Here is a 22,109-nt window from a genome sequence, read left to right as displayed (position 1 = left end):
CTACCCAGTGTTGTGCTAATGGCTATATTACTTTTAGAATTATGAGTCATTGTTGCATTTACTCGTTGAGACCCTCGGAGCCTGAATGCTGTGACTTGAGCCGCCCATCCATGACAGACCCACTGCATCCAATCATCTAAACTTTTCACATATGCCAAATGTGGTACAAAATTCTACTACTACTACTACTACTATGGCGTAACAGCCCAAAATCGAGCCCTAGCCTCCTCTATCTTCTTCCTCCAATCCTCTCTACCCAACGCTATCCTTCTCCAAGCTGCTGTTCCAAGGAGATTTCTGGAGTCAGTCGTCACTGCATCCAGCCATCTACCTTTAGGTCTTCCCACTGGCCCTCTCCCATGGTACAAAATTCTACTTTACATTTAAAGTCTTGCATGCCACTATTTTTCATCAGTTCAGGTTCCAGCAGAGCTGAGTCCGGTTAAGTTTCATGAAAAGTATGTACCACCTCCGCCTCCAGAGCCAGGACAGCGCAGACTTCCAGAAGAGATAGAGGCTGAGCTTAAAAAACAGGAACAGGAGCTTGAGAAACTTGCACTGATCAGTATTGAGTGAGTTTGATGGACAAATTTATGATAGATTGGCACATACAGAATAACTAAAAACATGAGAAGAATGTAATTGATTCATTTAGGAGAATGACTGTTGTTCCATTAAAATACTGAATAATTGGTAAGGAATAATCCATTCATATATCTAAGTATAGTAAGTCATTTTGAGATGAAGCATTACTTAGAGTCAGAAAAATATAACTCTTGAAAAGTAGTAAATTTGTTCCACACTGTTTTGTATTTCTGATCTCATAAAGAATAAGCTGGAGATGAGAGTGGTTACTGACAAATAATTTTTGGTTTTCTTTAGCATGTTCCATAAAAGATAATTGGATTTTGAGTATTAGCCATGATGCACTCAAAGGTGTGTGCAAGACAATGCTATTTCCTAAACAGTAGTCACAAATAATGGAAGAGAGCAAGAATGTTTGTTTTTTGCTTGCCTTCACAACAAATTAACAGCATAAACCAAATGCTGGAGTGTTCCATGGTGATAATCCCCATTAATTTTGTCTACATGTGGCGTTAACTTTGAGGGAAAAATTATATCATGTCCATGTATAAAAACAAAGAATAACAAATGTGAGCCTGCAAGGGGTCTAATTATGTATAGTTATTTCCAAAATTGCACAGTTGTTTCCCTTGCATCATACTCTTAGTCCAACAGCTGTGATTGTGACAAGCAGTCATTTAAATACAATTGACAGACATTTAAATTAGAATACAGGGTAGTGATGCAAGCGATTCCTCTGGTTAATGAAAATTTGTGCACTGGGTCATCAGCAGCTGATGAACATTCTGTGTGTTACAGGCAATTTGTTGGTCATATGAATTCACCTTAGTGTCATTTGTTGGCCATGGATTATATTATCCTCATCAAAGAGATTTCCCTCATTAATTATGATATCAGCACTCAGTTAAGCAAGCGTCTCTCGCATTACTGGTACCATTCACAAATGTCAAAGATCATGCTTTTGTGGAATAAATAGTCTCATAATCACTCATGCTACTTATAGAACAGAATTCACAAATTGTACAATGTCCTGCCATGTTATGCTGTGCATAAATTTCCTAGCTTGTTAATATTGTGAATTGCCTGTCATAATTATTATCTAGCTGTAAGATGGAAGATAAGTTACTGTATTTGCCATACATGTACTTTTAACCCCAAATTAATAGAGTGGTTTTATTTGCAAAGTTTGAGGTTATATTCTAGCTAATTTGCATGTTGTCACAGGTTACCAGGAAATGTCTTATGGTTTGAGCCACCCATTGTTGCCAGCTGGGATAAGGACGCAGGCTTTTGGTCCACTGAGGATTTCCATGATCTTAAATTTAATGAAGAAAAACAGGTGTTCCTCTTGTAACAGCTTATTTCACTTATCTCATATAATAAACTTGAAATAAAACAGATTTCATAAATGAATAACTTTCTGTAATAATGCTTCTATAAAAAAAATACCTCCAGTTATGGGCCTTCCTGTTCTCTGCTCAGCTAGTCAAGGGTGTAGATACATCTATGGTGTGGGAACTGCCATTGTGTTACTGTCAGTGACAATGTGATCATGAGAATGATAGTAGAGGAAACTACAGCTTAACATGGTCTCTGGACCACAATTGGTGCCAATGTTCGTTACATTGTCAAGTTTTATATTAGGCACAAATGAAAGCTTTCATCTGAGAACAGAAAAGCTTACAAACTGATCTGAGTAGAGATCGAGCCCTCAAAAAAAATCACTTAGTGAGTATTCATTTTGTAAATTATCATAATGATTACACTGATTGAAAATATTATCAAAATATGTAGCCTCTGTTTAACACAGTGTAGTTGATTTGCCATTTTCCCAGTGTTAATTCTGTCATAAAGGATTTAACAGCAGCACATGTCCACCTACCTCTGTTAAGTATCCTTTTTTTATGTGTTTATATTTAATATGTTTATTCTGTCATAGCTAAGTCTTTCATCGTTTCCATTCTAATTTATATAGTGTTGTATAAAAAATATTGGTCATATTTAGTTTTAATATTCAGTTAAGATAAATATTGATAACTAATAAAGTAATAGAAGCTTTGAATATGAACAGTAAATTATTTGATTTTCTAAGGTGCTGACATTCCGAACAGGGCGCTTTGGTGCTCTTGGTTTTGCTGCATACCGTTATGCTAACCTGCCTTATCAGACCTGGGAATTGAAGCCATACCAGAAAGGTGAAGCAGTTTCTTTCAGCATTACAGCAGCTGTAATGATTGTGGAGTTCATCATAAAGGTAATTATCTAATTTAACCTTTTATTGAATAAAACTAATCTGTTCACCATTGCTCATTATGTATGAAGTTGTGTGTGTTTATTTCTTGTTTATTTTATGACACTGTCAGTAGCTCAGACTATATAGTTCTGAATTAGTCCAGGATTTTCCCGAAGGGACTGAGAAAAGCCATGACCCCAGTCAGTATAGGCAGTCTTCAGGTTGAGATTTGAATCTGTACCTTTCTGAATATATTATAGGAATGTTAATAAAGTTGACAGAATTTAAAATTGTGTGTAAATATAATTTTTAAATTCATTTTATTTTATTTATGTTATTTCAGAGCTTTAAATGTAATACCATTATATTATTCGTCAATGTTTGGGTGCTGGGAACGCATGTCATTGACTTCCCATTGATTTACATTATAAAATCGTTCCAATTTATGCCGATGCCGATTACGCCGGTTTGTCCAGGAACACATCAGGGCTACCTGTATTCGCCATTTTGTAGGGTATTTACTTCTGTGTACCTGAAACTAACCTTGTCCTTGAGGTATATCGTGCAGCAACTATTTCTGAAGTACATTTTGTTTTTAATATGTTACGTGTATTATATAATTTGTATCTTATATGCGTCATGTTTGTGTTGATTAAATATATTTATTTTGTACAGTCTATACACAAACGTTTGAAGTTTATTGGTGTTGTAAAAATTATATAACATTTAATGTTTTAATATTATATAATTTTTACAACACCAATAAACTTCAAACGTTTGTGTATAGACTGTACAAAATAAATATAGTGTATTATATAGTTTTATTGTGAGGGATGACTATATATTTTACATCAGTGTCTTTTGAATGATATATGATGATCCTAAAATGGCAGTTTTCTGAAGTTATTATTATTATTAATCAATCGTTTGGCTGGCCCACAAACAACCAAATGCTTCGAGCTTTTTGCCATCATACCTCATCTGCTTGCAGACCAGGTGAAATTGTAGCCAGGCTCAAACCATGAGATGGGCATATACAGTGAGTTGGGATCATGTGCATGCACCTATTTTCCTTTCTCAAAAGAAGAAGCAGGTGAATGAGACCATTGTGCTGTCTGTGTGTGTGTGTGTTATTTTGAAATAGTGATCTGATTTTCATTAAATTTAGTACAACTGTTATGGCACTGGAGATCACCCTAGCCTTCCAAAAATCAGTAATAACAGTATGGGGCGCATGCACAGACTCATGATGTAGGAGTGAAACTAGTGCCACATCATATGTGGTCCTGAAAAGATGTATGGTAATAGTCCTTACAAAAAATGTGCCTTATTCATTAAGGTTTCTCTTGCAGAGTGTAACAGAGGAACATAATGGCCATGTGTACTTTTTCATTTGGCTTTCAGTGTGAGAGCATAAACTAATGGACCATTGAAGTTAGGGATATGAAATTTTCTTTGAAGATATATTGTGAACATTGCCATAGATTTTATATGAAATACTGTTTCTAAGTCAACATTTACCTACATGATAATGATGTGAAACTTTGAGCTTATGTCTGACAGATTTAAAATAAAAAGAGTCTGCACTCACGAATGTTCCTTCCAAAAATAAAACAATAATAACACTCTATAACATACTTTAAAATTATTTATTATTATTATTAGTGTTCTGTCTGACGACAGGTCCATATGAACAGGATCCTTCCATCCTTTTCTCGGACTGGGACCTGTTCATATACGTTCTTTGATCCTATTATCAAACATGCCCAAGCTGAGGAGGCTAACTGATAGGTTAAATTGCATTTTGTTGTTAGATTATAAAATTGAATTACCTAGATTTGTAGGATTATAAGCTTGTAGAGCAGAAAAGCAGTCTGTATGAATTCTGCCCAGAACTCCTTGTATTCTTAATTTCATTACCATTTTGGACAATATGTCACTTGTTCAGATAACATGAATTAACCACTTGTGTTTAAAATAATATTTATTTTTATATCAAGCAAGTGTAAATTCCTTGTGCTCACCTGTAAGTAGCATAGTTCATGACTTGGCATATTTCAACCCCTGGGCTAAAACTGTTTATAAAAGGCCAGTCAGTCAGTGACAGTCATGGGTTCAGTATCTGGCCTTTCACTGTACCCAAGGAACCAGCTCAGAGGGATATGAACATAAATTTGTTTGTGGTTTTAAATGATTGTTAAATCTCCTAATAATTTATTGCATCTACTTATTACTAGGGAGATAAGGTTTGTGTGAACCAGCTGCAGAATGGTGCCACTGAAGCACAGCAAGATATTGTTGGCAACTACTACAGTCCTTACCAGCTGAGGAAGGTAAATATATATCAAGTTTCACTAAACATTGAATTGTTTTATGTAAGTATTGTGATCATGAAAACTTGATCTTAGATTTTAATGTTCAACTATATTTTCGGTGCTAAGTTCTAAGTTGAAAAGAGTGATTCTTCAATTTCTTTTGTCTGTACACCCCACCAACTGGTATTTTGGGCTGTCTGTGTCCTTCACAAATACAGTGTGAATACAAGTCTCATAATTTAATTTTCAGAAGAATGAGATCCAGATCTTCTGGAAGTCTGTTTGGTTTCTTATAATATCTATCATTTAGATATGATCTTGACTGCCACGGTGGTCTAGCGGTTAGAACCCTGGCCTTGTAATCCTGGGGTCCCGGGTTTGATTCCCGGCGGTGCCTGTATTTATAACTTGTGTTGGGCAAGGCCGTGGTCTAGGCAACATGGCGTTTTCCTCTGGGGCTTCCCCGGTTTCTCAGTGGCATCCCAACAATTACTCCATACTCCATACACACAGAAGAAGGCATTGGCAAACCACTTCTGTATCACCTGCCTAAAAAACACATATGAACAGGTCCCAGTACGAGAAAAGGATGGAAGGATCCTGTTCATAATGTCGCCAACCTCCTGTAAGATGGTGTAATAAAGAAGAAGATATGATCTGAAATAATACTGGTAGGTGCATGTCAGAAAACATATTTCTCTCTTTTGACACATGGAACAGATTCTATAAGATGATGGAATAATAATTATTTCTGCTGGTGTGACTAGCTAATGTGCAATGGTGGTGTGGACCTGTTTCCACTCCATGATGCATACTGCTACATAGATGGAGCAACACCCAAGCACAGAGCTGCAGAGAATCACCTGTACCATTGCATGGCATTACTATCAACAAGCCACAGTTTCTCATGGAGTCGCTGGAACCTACTGGCTGGAAGACGTAACTTGGTACTACAGATGAGAGAGTTTCTTGAGAAAAAAAGACAGGTGAGAAATGAGCTGCGAATCGCTTGTAGAAGAAGTGCGTCGTAGACTAGATAATTTTGTGCTGGTAAAAACGTTTTACAATATCACAGGTACTTATCTTATATAAGAATTATTAAGAAATCTATTGTTGCGTTAGTTTGTTGCGTCATAATACGTTCAAGCTGGATGACATTGAAGCTAAAAGACTCCATAACGCAGAATATATGAGACAGTACAGAAAACGTTAAAAAATAGAAGTATTAAATAATGAACTCCAGAGTGTATGGTCAATGGTGAAAATTTTTTAAATTGTAACCCTGTATATTTGTAACCACACACCTATTGATGATTGTAAGAGATTTATTTTGAGTCATTTGAGAAATTATACAAAGATGTTTTCAGTTATGGCCACAGAAAATCCTAATACAATGCTGATAATATTGACAGGAGATTTTAATATTGAATTAAAGAAGGAGGAAAATCAAAGCTTTGTCACATTTATGGAGGAAACGTTTGGCTTAATATTGATGTCAAATCCTCAATGTAGTACTACTAGATCAAAATCTTGTATAGATATGGTGTTAGCACGAAATGTTGATACTCTAAAATATACAAATTTTATAACATATTTCAGCTACCACAGACCCATCTTAATTCAGGTTAAATAAGCAATGTCTTAATCAAAATTTACTCAACTGTAAAGCATGTATAAAGGAAATATTTAGAATAAAGCCACTATATAAACTCCTTACCGTATAGACGTATTTTCGTCAAATTCTCTGGAACCGTGGTTCCACTGTAACTTATTATTCTGCCATTTAGCTGATCCCATCATTTTACTGTTACTTATTGCTGAAGGTATTTCAAATCAAATTGTTGAATAGAATATTTATACCCAATAAAGGACTGCTGCCCATTTGCAAAGAATTCAGGTGTTCTATTTTTCCACAAATAAATAGGAAATTGAAAATCATAGAAAATTAAGTTGAATTAACTTGCATACAGAACTTGACTGGAATACATCAGTTTCTAGCCACAGATTCATCGTGGCTGGCCTTCCACATGGGTCCATACTACCAAGGTCAAAGCTTTTCTGTTGAGTAATGGACAGTGCATACATTTCCATGCCAGAAATAACTGGGTAGGGAATCCACATGTGTATAATCTCTGCTTACCATTGTCGCTTTGGTTATGTTAGTTACCTATGTTATCTGGGAAATTCCCATCCAGCTGTGCAACCATGTGGGAGAATAGCCTGTGATGATATCATTAGGTGTCAGATACCCTGACAACACAAAGGTTATCAACCCAAGAGAATTGATATCTTTGGTGCCATATGCAAAGGTCTAAGGCAAGACTCTACCAAATGCACCAAAATTGTTACACAATGCATAGTTTCCTAACTTGTTGTATATGTGCTGGATTTCTGACCTTAGTTCATCTGGAAATATCTTAAAAATATGGGTTGCAGAGACATATTCAGGCACATTTTAATTATTATAGCTGAATAATCAAGATTTTGTATTGCAGCAAGACTACTCACTTCTGCTTGTGACTCCCCAGAAGGCCTGCATTGTGGAGTGCACAGAAATGAGCCAGTCCTTCAGTGAAGAATGTGTGCAGAGTATGAGGGTAAGATAACAGCATCATTCTCTTGACTTGTGGCGCAGTTACTAGACCACAATACATTCCATTGTGTGTAGATAAGAGAATGTCTTGTCATGATTTGGAGTAGGCTGCATAAGTTATATCAGTTCTACGCGTGCATGTATGAGAAAGATAGGACTTGAGTTAGAATCAGAGGCCATATGCAACTCTGACTGTAGTTCTTGTGAGTCTGTAACTTTTAATCACTTAACTAACCACTTTGTAGGGTTTGAGGTTTTCACGGCAGTGAGTCTGAAGGTGGCTGTCTTGTGGGTTGTTGCACTGTGTAGTCTGGTAGACATTTACCATTACTCATCACCCTGGTTTCTGTTCCAAAGGAATGGTGTTGCATGAAATGATTTCCTAAAGATTCATTCAGTAACACCACTGCTAAGGTAGATGGATGGATAGACGGACACTCAGATGTGACATCAAAAATTGATGTTTCATTTTTCACATTACAGTGAGATTGTCTAAAAGTTTATTAAACCAGTATAGAAATGATTATATAACATTACTTGTTATTTGTTGCAGTTCTATTCAGATTTGTATCATCTTGCACTAGACCAAGGTTCATTTTCTGCCATAGGGAAGATCAAGAATGTGCATTTCACTTTAGTTGAAACTGTGTTTGAAATGTTGGCAATGACAAGAGTGCTAAGTTATTCCTAAAAAAACTAAATTTGATTTTTGTTTGTAGTTATTTTATAAATAAATTCAAATACATTTATTTGTCCCTTCAGCTTTTGTAAAACTACATGCTTTATGTACGTCCAGAAGTGTAATAAACATTGGGAAGTGAATATCTAAAACCTGTCTTGCTTCAAACAATTATTTCATATGTATGAGTGCATTATTTGTTATTAATATGCCAAACCTAGCTGATTGCCCACAATATTACTGCAGGGAAATTTGAGATATGTTAAAATTTTCTTATCAATCTTTCTTGCTCCAAAGGTTATCACAGGCCTGCTGCATGATGAGCAGGTTGGGTTTCTACCCAGTCACAGACTGATGTTACAGCTGACCTGCCTTGTTGATAGAGTCAACAGCAATTTGATGAAGGGGTTAACCATTGCAATTTTCCTGAATGTGGTTAAAGCCATTGACACCATATGGGTCAAAAGTCTCCTGTTCAAGCTTATTATCCTAAATTTCCCATCTTACCTGGTGGAAACCTTATCCTCATATCTTCAAGTCAGACACATCTGTCACAATAAGCAGGCTGGTGGAGCTCAGGGTATACATGCCTCCCCTGTAATGTTCAGTCTGTATGTAAATGACATCCTGCAGACAACTTTCCATCAGCTACCTGGAGACTTAGTATACTTGAGCACTAGCTACATGATTGGAGGATTGGCATTGGCATCTCAAAGAGGGCCGCTGTGCTGTTTGTTAGGACTGTGAGACATCCAAAAGCCCAGGCCAGTTGAGTTCTTTGGAGAGTCAACACAGTGGGTTGAAACAACACAGTATCTTTGGGTCACCCTTGATACACAGCTCCTGAGTGACGCACATCAACCAGGTTGGAAAAAAGGCAGCTCAAGTATAGGATGTGATTCACCCCCTTCTTAAGAGGAGAAGCAGCCTGTTCATCAGAAGTTGTATGCTGCTTTGCAAGCTGCTCATCCATCCTATGATGGATTACGAATGTCCCAGAATTTTGGGATTCCACTCTTCACTTACCACTCACAGAGTTTCGAATCAAAGTTACTTGATGTAGGAACCCTTAGTTCGGCAACTTGAAGGCACTTGTGTTAACCAAGGGCTGCATGAATGCACCCTCAGTTAAACAAGGACTGATGCTCAACAGGCCAGTGAAGGAACCCCCTAAAAAGACGGCCAAGTTAATGCAATATGTAGTGACTAACACTAATGGGCTCCATGAGAGGCATTCTGTGCGTTTCCTCAGTTGTAGGGCAAATGCCAGTGTATATAATTTAACAGGGCACGGACTGCTCCCCCCCCCCTGAAAGTTTGAGAAGTCGGCTCCCATGAATAAAAGATGTTTTCTGTTTTTCTAGAATTTTTTGGTCTTGAGATCACGTTTCATGCCGTTTCGAATTCCGGTTCTGGCAGATGTTTTTCGTGGTTTTCCTCAGTTCCTCTACGGAAACGCTGGAATAGTACCTTTACATACGCCACGTAACCCTTCTTCCAGTGCCTTTATAATTCATCAATCACAATATTACCAACCCAAGCTACATGAATCACTTTAGTTAAAAAAAAGCATTACATATTAAGTTATTCAAACACACATTCCATTTCGCCATTATCTAATTTGGCGACATCTGGCGTGAGTTTTACATACCATAACTACGGTATCCGCCATGACAGCTGATTTGTAGCTGATGTATGTCTGTTGATGTTAAGAGACATGACATTTTGTGATATAATTGACAAATGGCAGATACGTTTTTTGGATTCAATGCTTCATTAACAGTTAGTACAACATTTGGTTTATTTTAAATATTATTTTTATGTTGTGCTGTTGCTGTCACTTTTTTAATTGAAACCGAAGATGCATGTAAATGCGAACAATGGTTTTGTTTGAAGTTTTCTTTTTTCCACCGTTTATGAGAAATCTCGTACAGTTATAAATAATTGTATTTGAAAATTAGACCTTTTTGTATATTAATGGACAATCACGCTTCGTACCTTAGAATTAGAACAGAATATATTACATGCCATAGGTTCTTTATAGACCTGTGACAAACACGTAGAACATGTCAGCACAAATACATGTTCTAATACTTGTATAAATTACATGTTTCTAATACGTATAAATTACGTAGTTATGACAGTAGTTTACAGTCAACTACAGTATTACCTCGAAATAATTACATAAGAAAGCATAACCATTATTGGTTACATGTATTTATAATAGCTGCGAATTTTTGGTTGAGATAAAATTCTTCTGTGGAGTAGGAGTTAGTGCTGGCTTAAACTAATTTATATCTTGATTGATACTTTAGTTGTAGTTAATTGAACACTTTACAAAATATTTAAAAGTTTAACTTAACCTTCAATAATTTTATGATTACTATATCACTTTGGGATATAGAGGGGAAAGCTATTTTGTGCCCATAGAGCAGTCAGAAGCCCATGTACTATTATAATCAGAATTCTGCTCTACAACATTTCAGAAATTTGTTTTTGGTAGCTAACATTTCACATTTTTTTAAGGAATTAATTGCTTCTTTTATTGCTATTATTTTATAACAGCATTTTAACCCCATAAAATCTAGTAGTTGGTGTAGTTCTCTGTGCTGTATAAGGTTATATGTTGAATATGCTAGAGTCCTGATTATCTGACCTCAAGACGACTGAAGGTTGGTAAAATAATTAAAAATGTTGGTTAGTGCAGAAGAATAATGACAAAGATGATGGTAAATATCAGCCCAATGTATAACTCAGTTTACTATGTTATTAGAATGTAAATTAAATACTGCATGGCACGAAATGGAAAAAAAATCTCACAAACAAAAGTAGTGTTTAACATAATGTAAATTTGTAAATGAAATAGTTTTTCTTTTTTAAGATATTAGTAATTGGTATTTATTTCTGAGCCTCCTTCCTTTTCTTCGCGGCAGGGTCATGCCAGCACCTGAACAGTAATATTTCTGGAGTGGTTGTGTCCCTTTGTTGTTCAATGTAAGCAAGTTTGGTCTTAATAGAATTCAATCTCTCACTATGACTCATTCTGCCAGCTTTCTCTGGTCCTTCATTATCATCACCAATATTATTTACAAGATCTGCTGTCTTTATGAGTCAGTTGTTGTTCTTTGTCTTCGCCTAATTATTGTGTGAACTGCAAAAATAAAGCTTCACTCCCTTTCTGCTACACGCTGAGTTAACTGTTTATAAAATGGAGCATTCTGTCATGGCGTGTCAGATACCTGCAGGTTGGATAATTGGGACTGTGCTGTACATGATGATAACAGCTGGATGGAGATTGTCAGTTAAATGTCTTGGTTTATGAATCAATTTCATATTTTGGGTCTGCGTTTTTCTTTATTTTGTACTTGGCAAATAAAAGTTTTGCATATCCACTGTAGCTAGTTCAGGCATTTGAACTGTTGCAGTTCCATGTGTAAATCTTTGGGCCTTTTGAGCCTTCTAAAACTACTAGTGTGTTAGTGACATACATGTGGGTAGTGTGGTGTTGCAGTTGCCAACTCAAGCCTTCCTCCATATTTATAATCCTTTGAGAGAGGTTTTTCCAGTGAAAACCATTTTCAGGTTACAGGATTTGTAACACAGTCTTGGGGAAATGGTAAAAGGAGTTTATCTTACATCAGCTAAAAGCGCTCATAGTTCTTTCTTTATGTGTCAAGTAACAGGTCTCAGTGATTTGCCAAGGATACTAGATTTGAAAACAAATGTCACTCGTAATACAGACAGTTATTTGTGTTAAAAATGTCTTCTGGGTTGTAGTGCCATGTAGTCTGGTAGAAGTTTGCCAGAATTTCACAGCTCCTAGCTGTTTCCATCATTTATAGTGCCATATAGCCTGGTAGAAGAAATGTTGGTAAACTTCTATCAGACTACATGGTGCTATAACCCAGAAGACTGTCACATTCTTACTTAATGCCATGAGAATCTCAGTTATTTGTTTTAACCCATTAGAATCGGAGAATTTAAGTAAAGTAGAAGACACTGAGGAGAGAGGAAATGTGACTACAAATTAAAAAATGTAGTTAGTCTGAAATATTGTATTTTTTTCAATTTTAACAACATTTTGTTAAAATGTAAGTCGTAAAATATTTGTAGAATATGAGAATTTGATTTACATTATCTGACTGGTACATTTTGGTGTGGTTGTCCGTAAATCATTCAAAGTCAAGGTCACTATCCCCATTAGCACATAAACATCCATAGCACCATGAGTTCCATCCAGTATTATTTATTTGGCATACCAAAATGAGGATTATCATTTGAACACATTGATTTTATTATTTGTTCTGCTTACTGGTTTGTCTTGGTTACTACAGAGTGAACCTTTCAAATTAAATATTAACAAGTCATTCAAAATAGAATAGAATGTAATTTATTTATATTCTGTAGATCCTTTATAGGCCTAAGCCAAGGATGTAGAACATTTCATAGCACAAATACAATACATGTTTCTAATACAAATATAATTACATAGTTATGACAGTAATTTACAGTCAGTTACAGTATTAACAGAAATAATTACAGAAGAAAGCATAACCATTTTTTTTATATCTTAATTGCGTCATGTTTGTGTTTATTAATACAATAATTTATTTACCGTCTATACACAAACTTAAAAATGTTGTTAAAATTACTTAAAATTACAACATTTTTTCATTAAATACTAGATCTTGTTACATTTTATATTGACGACATGTTTCGATGTGTATTACACCATCATCAGGTCTATCAATTTTAAAAACTGTTTTAAAAACTGTTGCACATCTTGCTTTGCTTATATTGATTTGTTTGATTTTTAAGTCTCTTCCTTTAAATGTTGTGCTTGGATGTTTTATATCTGTAAAATTAATTTTCAAATCATGATTTTGGATATTGACATAGGAAATATAATAATTCACAAATTTAAAGAGTTATTACCGTAATATAACGTAATACAATATAAAAGAATCATAATAAATAGTAGTAAAAGGTAGTAAAACATACCGGGTTGTAGGTAACCACTCTTGCTTACAGTTATTTATAATACTTGAGAGTTTTTTGTTGAGGTAAATTCTTTTATGGAGTAGGAGTGAGACAAGATACTCTTTTTGTGCTTGCTTAAACTTCTTTGTTTTGTGATTGAGACTTTTTGTTATTGGGGAAGGTTATTGAATAGCTTAATTTCTTTTTGATATTTACTGATATTAGTATTTGGCACATGAAAGTTGTATCTGTATTTTGTACTTATATTGTGGATATCTGAGTTTCTTTTAAATTTTTCGATATTGTCCACTACATATGATGATGAGGTCAAGAATTTGCTGGCTGGTGGAAGAATATTAAATTTCTTAAACAATTCCTTACATGAGGGCCACCTTTTAGTATCTGACATTATTCTGATGATTTTCTTTTGAATGTAAAATACTTTTTTGCTGCTGTTTAATTTCCCCCCCCCCCCCCCCCCCCCAAATAATTTCAAGTGACATAATGAAATGGCATTAAGCAAAGTAGACTAATTTTAATGAAAACTAGCAATGGCTGGGGGTTCGTCGTGCTGACCACATGTAACCCTATATCTGGTTTGATGATCGTTCACCTCTGCTTAGGCATGTGAACGTGAGGCCAGCAGTTAGCTAGTCCGCTTTGGCTCTCTGGAGCTGTTACGCCACGGATTTAATTTTAATTTAATTTAGTATTATCTGCGAAATGTATGGGTTTAGACTGAGAGTTAATGTCTGGTGGTAAATCATTGATATATGTGAGAAATAGCAGAGGACCAAGTATTGAACCTAGAGGAAGTCTATATTTTATAATGCCCTGATTTGAATAGGTGCAATTATTTGAATTTTGTGATTATTCATAATGATTTCTGTACATTTCCTGTGGTAGCTACTCATCGTGATTCTATTGTCGCTTAAAGTTGCAGTGGTATTTTTCTGTTTGTAGGGTTCTTTCGAGGATGAACTTCATGACGAACCAGGCCAAGGCTTGGATGAGGAAGAAGAAGAATATGATGCACTGAATGATGAAACATTTGGCACTGATGCTGTTGGTAGGTTGTGAGATTTTACTTCATTGTTGTACATTCACACAGTATAGAGAAAGTAGTGTGATTGTGAAATGTATCCATTTTAACTGTATTATGATGTTTTTATTTGATGATCCTTTATTACATAGGGTCATTTCTGTGGTGTTCAGCATTTTGTGCATTACATATTTCCCTCAGCTCCCCTGAAACAAACTGCAGATAGGAATTTTGCTGTGAAATGTTTGGTGTCTAAAAGAAATGAAGAACAGAACCTTGGGCAGCTTGATGCATTCTTTCCAGGATGTAAATTCTTATCTTGGCACTGTGCTGCCACTGATTTTTAGATGCAGATGATAACACAGTAATGTGGGTTTGGTGAATTCTGGGTGATTGATCACTTTATCTTTATATGTATGAACTATTAAAATGTGTGACTTACAATTCAATCATGGAAATTACAGATTTTTCCAGTGACAACAATGGCAGCCTTTCTGTTCAAAATACATTGTTAATTATCAGAAAAGTATGAAATTTTCAGGCATATCAAGAGATTTTAAATCAGTCACTGCCAATCCACAGCTGCAATACAGAGGTCCACTTTCTGGTGTGTTATTTTCAACATCTTCCAAACACCTTGTGAACAATGCTCTATATAAATACAGTGAACACTGTCACAAAATCAAAGCATATTGACTTTTATTTTTATTTTATTTAAAAATAACTATTCAAAGATATATTTCTTATAGCATGAAATTGCTGTGAAAACACTTGTATGTTATAATTACTGATTAATTCCAGTCTTTTTCAGTTTATAACCTTGCTGCTTGTAATTTTTGGACCGAGTGCCTAAATCTGTAAAGTGTTCTGGGGCCTGCTTAAGAAGAGTCAGACCTGTAGTCAAAACTGCAGATGTAACTTTTTTATTAAATATCTGTGGTTAGATGTTTCCATTGTGACACCTGGTTTCACGTGTTTTCCTAGATTCTACATTGCATTCCTTACAATAGTCTCATTTTATTAAGAAAGAAAACAGGTGAAGCAGCATGTAGGAGAAGTGTCACTAAAACATCAGTATTTCCTTATTGTACCCATAACATTCCTAATTTGCAAAAGTGATTTACCTGCAAGGATGATTGATGATTTTTCAGCTAGGCATGAAAAATATAAAATCCCAGCTATGAGAGAAATCAGTCTCATTTGTTGAAAATGTTAATTTGTCATCACTGTTTCTACGACAGAAGGTGACTGGGAGGAGGACCACGAGAAACTTGCAGAGATAGCCGAACAATCTCGCGTTCATCGCAGCAGTTACAATGACAGCCATGAGTCAGATGATCATGCTGATTTGGATCTGGAGGCCAGCATTTCGCAGCTTGTGTTGGAAGACTCTGATGATCCTGTCTTAGAGAATGGAAAGGCTTCAAAACCCCAACCTCTAGTATGAAATATATTGTATTTTATGAAACTTTCTGTTGTTCAAGAAAATATTGGCATCAGTTGTTGGTGTTAGCCAGTATTCACTTATGAACATTGAATCCTTACAGTAATTTATACTTGTGTAGATAAATAAGTTTTATTTACCCTATAACTTTTGTACTGTGTTAATGTATTTGATTTCTTTGTTTTAATTTAATTGTTGCTACGATTTCTGAGAACAAAAATGTTGGTATTATGTGACTTCAAGTCATTTGTTGAAGTATTTGTTAAATAAAATGAAACATTTGTGAACATGTACATTTTCCACAGTTACATATATAGGGTGAGTCAGAAGTATGTTTGCAAACTTCGTGTGCGTGTTCCAGGTTCAAAAATAAGATGATATGTTAGATTTTAGGTTTTCACAGCAGTGAGTGTGAAGATTTCTGTCTTCTGGGTTGTTGTGCTGTGTAGTCTGGTCGATGTTAACCAACGTTTCAGAGGTCATACTCATCAGGGCGATCGCCCTGATGACGGAGGCAGTATGACCTCTGAAACGTTGGTTAACATCGACCAGACTACACAGCACAACCCAGAAGACAGAAATCTTCAAGATAATATGTTGCCATGAACATGAGGTCGCAAATGTTTCATTTTCGAAATACTAGCCAAAAATAATTTTCAACGTATACCTTTATTGCCAATTGTAAGGACAGGGGTGTTTCTTTATAACAGATGCTCAAAGGTTGTTCCTCCATTCTCCACACATGCACGAGCATGACGTACACAAGACTGACAGATTGGTTCATACACACCAGGGTTTCCTCGAATCATCTGGCATGCATTCTGCACATGTTCCCATAGGTCGTCTTCATTGTTTATGGGTGTTGCATGAAAGACGGACTTCAAGTGACCCCACAGATAAAAGTCCAATGGAGTCAGGTCCGGTGACCTCGGTGGCCATGCTACTGGGCCTCCACGCCCAATCCATCGCTGAGGGTACTGTTCATTGAGATGATATCTGACGCGATGGGAGAAGTGTGTTGGGGCTCTGTCGTGCATAAACCACAGTTGTCTTCTTGTATTCAGTGGTACATCTTCAAGGAAACGTGGAATGTGTCTTCTTAAGAATCACCGATTGAAGGTCCTCTAAGACACGATGGAAGCTTGTGTGGACCAATAAGCATGTTGCCAACAATTCCTGCCCAAACGTTAATTAAAAATCTTTACTGGAAGCTGGATTCACTTTGATATAAAGTCAATTCATTGAAACTTATTTATGGGTATTATTTCGAAAATGAAACATTTGCGACCTCATGTTCATAGGACCATTTTTCCTTATTTTTGATCCTGGAACAAGCACACGAAGTTTGTAAACATACTTCTGACTCATCCTGTATAGTATATTGCCTTGTATCACTAGGAAGCAGTTGCATGCAACATTTTACAGTGGCAAATATTTTGAGAGGATCTTATAGATGCTGGGACTTTTACAATTGTTTTAATCATTGTTCTAATTGAGGTTGGCACTACAAGGGTTGTATAAAATCTGTGTTTCAGTCTTCACGACATTTCCCTTCCAAAAGCACTAATGCTGATTTGATTGAATCTCCAAGTTACAGCAGTTCAGCTCCGTCTGGCTTCTCAGTGTGGGGAGTTGGCAAATCTGACATCCAACACCATAAGTCCAGTACACAACCTGTGTTATCAAATGTGAAGGTCAGTGTGGTTTTATGAGGTAATTAGTTATACAAAAGTTGATTGTAACTAGATTTAGCATGCATGCTGTAGGTGAGAAATCCATAAAAAAATCTTGGTTTTTGGTTTGTGCCACTCCGTAGTCTTATAGGTGGTTACCAGTGTTTTGGATGAATTTACTGTTGATGAGAGGAAAGAATAGACATCAGTTGTTGGATGAACCTGGACTACCAGAAAGCTCAAATCTCATGTACAGTCATTTTGTGAATAGCAGTCCATTAGTAAGATTGGAGGTTCTTATGGCCCTGAGTATGAATATGGCTGTCTTCTAGAAAACAGCCGTTGTAAGTGGCCCATTATATTGAAATGATGAATTTGACAAAATATTTACATTATTGTTGTCTGTGGTAAATTATGTTTCAGGTTCCTCTTGGTTTGATGAATGTTAAATGATTTATTCTTGCATACCAATTTTTTTGTCCATTCATACTTATTATTAATGTTGTTACTGTATTTAATCTTGGGCTTTGAAGCCAAATATTACATTTCTTTAGAATCTATTAATATGTTAATGATGCATTTTGAATTTCACATAAATTGGTCATTCTGTGTTTCTGTTCTGGAAGAAATATCAATACATGATATATAGGATCATCAGTATGATGTTTCATGAGAGTGAGATGATGGCTGTCAGCCATCTTCAACTGTCATGAAAACCTCAAATCTTTCATGAGAGTGTTTTGAACTAGAATGTGAAAGATGGGCTATGGCAGAATGCCTATTTCTGTAATTCAAAGATTTCCAGCAGATTGTGTTACTGTTCACCAGAATGTTTGCACAGTTGAGGAGTTGGAGAGAGATCTAATCTCGCAGCAAAATGCAGTTTCCAGTGCACCTCCGGCTGGTCTCAGTAAACCTTCATCTGCATTGCGACTGGAGGATGTTGAGCGGGATCTTAAGACGTCCAATGCAGATGTGGGCACATCTTCCACTTTTCCTGTTGTCACTTTTGGTTTGGGTCGAGGGCATCCTCAACCTTTTGCACATCAGGTGAGAGACCAGTTATTAGAGATTTAAAAACTTTTTAATTGCCTTGTGTCAGTTAAATAATACAATCATCATTATCAACATCAAGGTAGACCTAAAAGGCCTGTTCCGTTTACATAGAAATACTTAAAAATGTTAAAATGTATCTTCCCATTGTCTTCTCGGGCATCTAATGCCTCTGTGGACAATGGCATGACATTCTGTTTTACAAGCTTGAGTTATTTCACAATTATTAAATATGTGTAGTTCTTCACATATGGTGGTATTTCTTATTTCGTCTTAAAGGGTATACCCAGTGACTCGTCTTTAAAAATGTTGTTTCTGTAGTTCCACTTTTTCTTCTGTCTATTTTGTTTAATGCCCAGTTTTTTGCAGCCATACAGAAGAACTGGTACTGCCATTACTTTGTAGATTTTGAGCTGAGTATCTTCTCTGGTTTTGTTTATGAAAGTTTGTTTTATTATGCTGCACATCTACTGATATTTACGTAATTTATTTTGTAAATCATCACAATTGTACGATAAGTCAGAGCATAAATAATTTAAAATTTTTATCTTGATCTGTGATGTTATTGTTTATCTTTATTTTGGATTTTGCAGGATATTTTCCTTTAAAGGCCATAACTTTGGATTTGTTTACTGATATTTCCATGTTGTAGTTTAATATTATGTTATGTAGCAGCTGAGTGGCCATCTTCAGCTCCTTTTTTGATTGTGCCAATATCACTTAATAATCTGCAAACAATAGCATATTTAAAATCATCTTCCCCTGTCTAAAATTAGTTTTAATTTTACCTTTTCATTCATAATTGGCTGGGTCTATGCAAATGTTAAAAAATTGGGCAACGTGGGGCAGAACTGTCTCACACCCTGATTAATAACTTCTAAATGTTTTTGCAAGAATTTGTAGAATTCTATGCTTTTATTCTTCTTTTCTTCCACCGGGGCATATATATGTCTATAAATATTAGGTGGCCTCTTGCAGTTTTTATCCGCAGGCTAATTATTCTATAACTAATAAAGTCGTAGCTGTGTATTCTATTTCTATTTTTTTTTAAATGGCTACTCCAGCTGCATCACATTTCCCATGGGGTACTCCACTATAAAATTGTATAAAATGTTGTAGTTCTTTGCTTCCTCTAAGTTTCTTTTTTGTCTCGGTAATTATCGCCAAATCAGATTTAATTTCCCTAAGTTCTTCTGGTTCCATTTCTTTTTGGCATAGAACTCTCATGATCTAAGTTGCAATATGTAATTGTTTAAAAGTTCCAGGTTTTTTATCCTTCTGTTCTAAAGGGTCGACAGTAAGTCGTTTATCCTTGTTCGTAAACTTGGTGTTTCTCAATGTGTTATCCATCCAGCAATTCCTATGTCAGTTACGAGTAGATAATTTTTATATGGGGGTACCAACCCACCACAAAACTCCCATCCTGGAGTGCAAGGGACAGAATTTTAGGTTCTCCTATCCTTAGACCATTTGCTTCCACCACAGCTAAAGAGTCTGGTCCACCCATTAGTTTCCCTTCACCTTTGACTAGTCAACAGCAGAGCTTCCCCACGTAGTTTTCTGGATCGCAAGGTACTAGGCCTACCCACCACATTGAGGTGATGGACAACTCATAAGAGGGAAATGGTAGGGGAGTTCTAGTTCTTAAAATTTTCAATTACAATTTTTTGTACATTTGTTCTTTAAATTTACAAAGTTAGCAATTATGGCTTCATGTACTACTACTGTTCAGCTATATTAATAACATTTTTTCAAAGGCCTATTCATTTTTGTTTCATCACAAAACTTGTTTATTTAAGAGAAGGCAGTTTGTAAAAATGTGCCCTGTTATGGTGTTAGTTGTTACAGTGAAGGGGAAAATTGTTACAACACATTGTATTAGTAAACAGAAGGAACAATTCAGACCTTTATTAAGTAATTAATTACAGACACTATACCAATTAACAATTAATTACAGAAATTTAACTTCAAACATATGAAACATTTTTATCATATATTAGCAGTTTGCCTTAACGAGATTCTTCCAGAAGAGACTTCATCAGCTGCTAACTTAAACATTTCCAAACATGTATTACCTCTGTTAGTCTTCCTTTTGTACGTTTGTACCATCTTTCATGATAAAAAATAAAATGTAATCATTTGCCAACGCAAGTTATTTCAAAAGATATGGGTCACACTGATACACCATAACAAGGTCCAGTGTAACAACTGGCCCCACGGTGCACCATTTTGATTTAACAGTCAAAGCAGTGCCAATATTCGACTGAAGTGAAGAACGAAGTACACGCATTGCATTTAATATAAAGAGCTTTAGGTAAGGAAATTTTAAAAAACTTGCCTTTATCACACGGTCGTGGAAGTGAGTTAAAAGTCAGATGAAAAAATTACTTTTTACTGTTAAAAACACTTAAATCAACCGAGCTCACGTAATACACAAGCTACAAGTACCATACCTTTGGTAGAACTGTGCAAAGGGTAGACGCAATAGATATGAGACTCCTGAGATTTTTAAACTAAAATATAACAACTTGCCCTTGTAACAACTAGCCCCCTTCTCCCTACAATGAATTTTAAAATGTTGTTTATTCAAACTTATGTATTCACCATCCATTCAACTAAATACATAACTATCTTGCAATTGGGTGCAGAGGTTCAGCAGCACCAATAACTGAAGCCACCGTTGGATGTAATCCTGATTTGTTCAATCCCATTTAAATACCTACAGCTTTTTTGTTTGAGACCCATTCTCATATTATATTCACAATCTTTTCAGCATTTTAGAAATTGCAAGAGGTTTTTTAAACTTTTATTTTGTTTCACTTCATGACTGTTGTGAAATGTGTTTTACTGTGCTTGAATCTGATCACACATCGTAATGCTAAGCAAAATATTTTCACCCAGGTGATTATTTAAGGAATAGAGTATATTACACAACCAGGAACAGCAAATTAGATACCTAATATTATTATGGTAGTCGGACCAGGGAGGTTACAGTGAGCAGAAGAAGCAAACATACAGATTTTGTTGGGAAAGCATTCTTGAAAGATTGAAATAATGTTAGGAGAATAAAGAGGAAATGTAAGTTTGGTAATGTGGATTGGATCGAACTACCTCCAGTTTGGATCGGTCAGTTTACTTTCCCACTGTCAACACTTTGATCCTAATACTGGAGGCTGACATATATCTGAAAAATGTCTTACACTGCTGTGAATATTATTTGTGTTTATAGGATGTTGTGATGATACGAAATGCTCAGAATGCTGCTCCAGTTGGCTCAGTAGGGTGTGGTAACGGCATCACACATTTCCCTTCTCATCTTACAGGCCCAGCACAACAGTCAGTGCTGGGTCTGAGTCGAGGTGCAGCTGGAAATGCTGCATTCGGGCAAGTTGTTTTGCCTTCAAGGATATTGGGTCCTCATCCAGTGACCTTAGGAATTCCAGGTCTTTGTCAGCTGCAACAGCAAAATAATAGACATATGGGTACATGAGTTTGTATTAAATAAATATCCT

General features: G+C 35.8%; 2 protein-coding genes and 1 long non-coding RNA gene across 14 annotated transcripts in view; 2 read left to right on the top strand and 1 right to left on the bottom strand.

The window, feature by feature from the left end:
• The window catches only part of LOC110831766 (dynein axonemal intermediate chain 7), a 54,655-nt gene extending 46,098 nt beyond the window's left edge, over positions 1 to 8,557 (top strand). For 10 of the 12 annotated variants that reach the window (XM_087358636.1, XM_087358630.1, XM_087358634.1 and 7 more), the window contains 7 exons: positions 416 to 572; positions 1,810 to 1,924; positions 2,678 to 2,839; positions 5,056 to 5,151; positions 5,901 to 6,119; positions 7,629 to 7,730; positions 8,280 to 8,557. In XM_087358636.1, the coding sequence (XP_087214762.1) occupies positions 416 to 572; positions 1,810 to 1,924; positions 2,678 to 2,839; positions 5,056 to 5,151; positions 5,901 to 6,119; positions 7,629 to 7,730; positions 8,280 to 8,417 (989 nt within the window). In that variant the 3' untranslated portion in view covers positions 8,418 to 8,557. Of the gene's footprint in view, positions 1 to 415; positions 573 to 1,809; positions 1,925 to 2,677; positions 2,840 to 5,055; positions 5,152 to 5,383; positions 6,120 to 7,628; positions 7,731 to 8,279 lie in introns of those variants that run through there. The other 2 variants (XM_087358640.1, XM_022068141.2) reach the window with 2 other exon arrangements.
• A 1,496-nt stretch (positions 8,558 to 10,053) lies between these two features.
• Patr-1 (Protein associated with topo II related - 1) overlaps positions 10,054 to 22,109 on the top strand; it is a 27,502-nt gene continuing 15,446 nt past the window's right edge. The window contains exons 1-6 of the mRNA XM_022068118.2: positions 10,054 to 10,187; positions 14,349 to 14,454; positions 15,669 to 15,868; positions 17,407 to 17,565; positions 18,373 to 18,594; positions 21,827 to 22,079. Of these exons, the coding sequence (XP_021923810.2) occupies positions 10,149 to 10,187; positions 14,349 to 14,454; positions 15,669 to 15,868; positions 17,407 to 17,565; positions 18,373 to 18,594; positions 21,827 to 22,079 (979 nt within the window). The 5' untranslated portion in view covers positions 10,054 to 10,148. The remainder of the gene's footprint in view (positions 10,188 to 14,348; positions 14,455 to 15,668; positions 15,869 to 17,406; positions 17,566 to 18,372; positions 18,595 to 21,826; positions 22,080 to 22,109) is intronic.
• Positions 20,491 to 22,109, bottom strand: part of LOC147872204 (uncharacterized) — a 26,848-nt gene continuing 25,229 nt past the window's right edge. Inside the window, exon 2 of the long non-coding RNA XR_015537905.1 lies at positions 20,491 to 22,051. This is a non-coding gene — a long non-coding RNA (uncharacterized LOC147872204). The remainder of the gene's footprint in view (positions 22,052 to 22,109) is intronic.

The sequence above is a fragment of the Zootermopsis nevadensis genome, unplaced genomic scaffold (genome assembly GCF_977971745.1).
Source record: "Zootermopsis nevadensis isolate Lab colony 2312 unplaced genomic scaffold, Znev_1.0 Znev_ptg000030l, whole genome shotgun sequence".
Lineage (NCBI taxonomy): Eukaryota > Metazoa > Arthropoda > Insecta > Blattodea > Termopsidae > Zootermopsis > Zootermopsis nevadensis.
The sequence above is the reverse complement of the archived record's forward strand: the minus strand, read 5'-3'. Positions and strand labels throughout refer to the sequence as shown.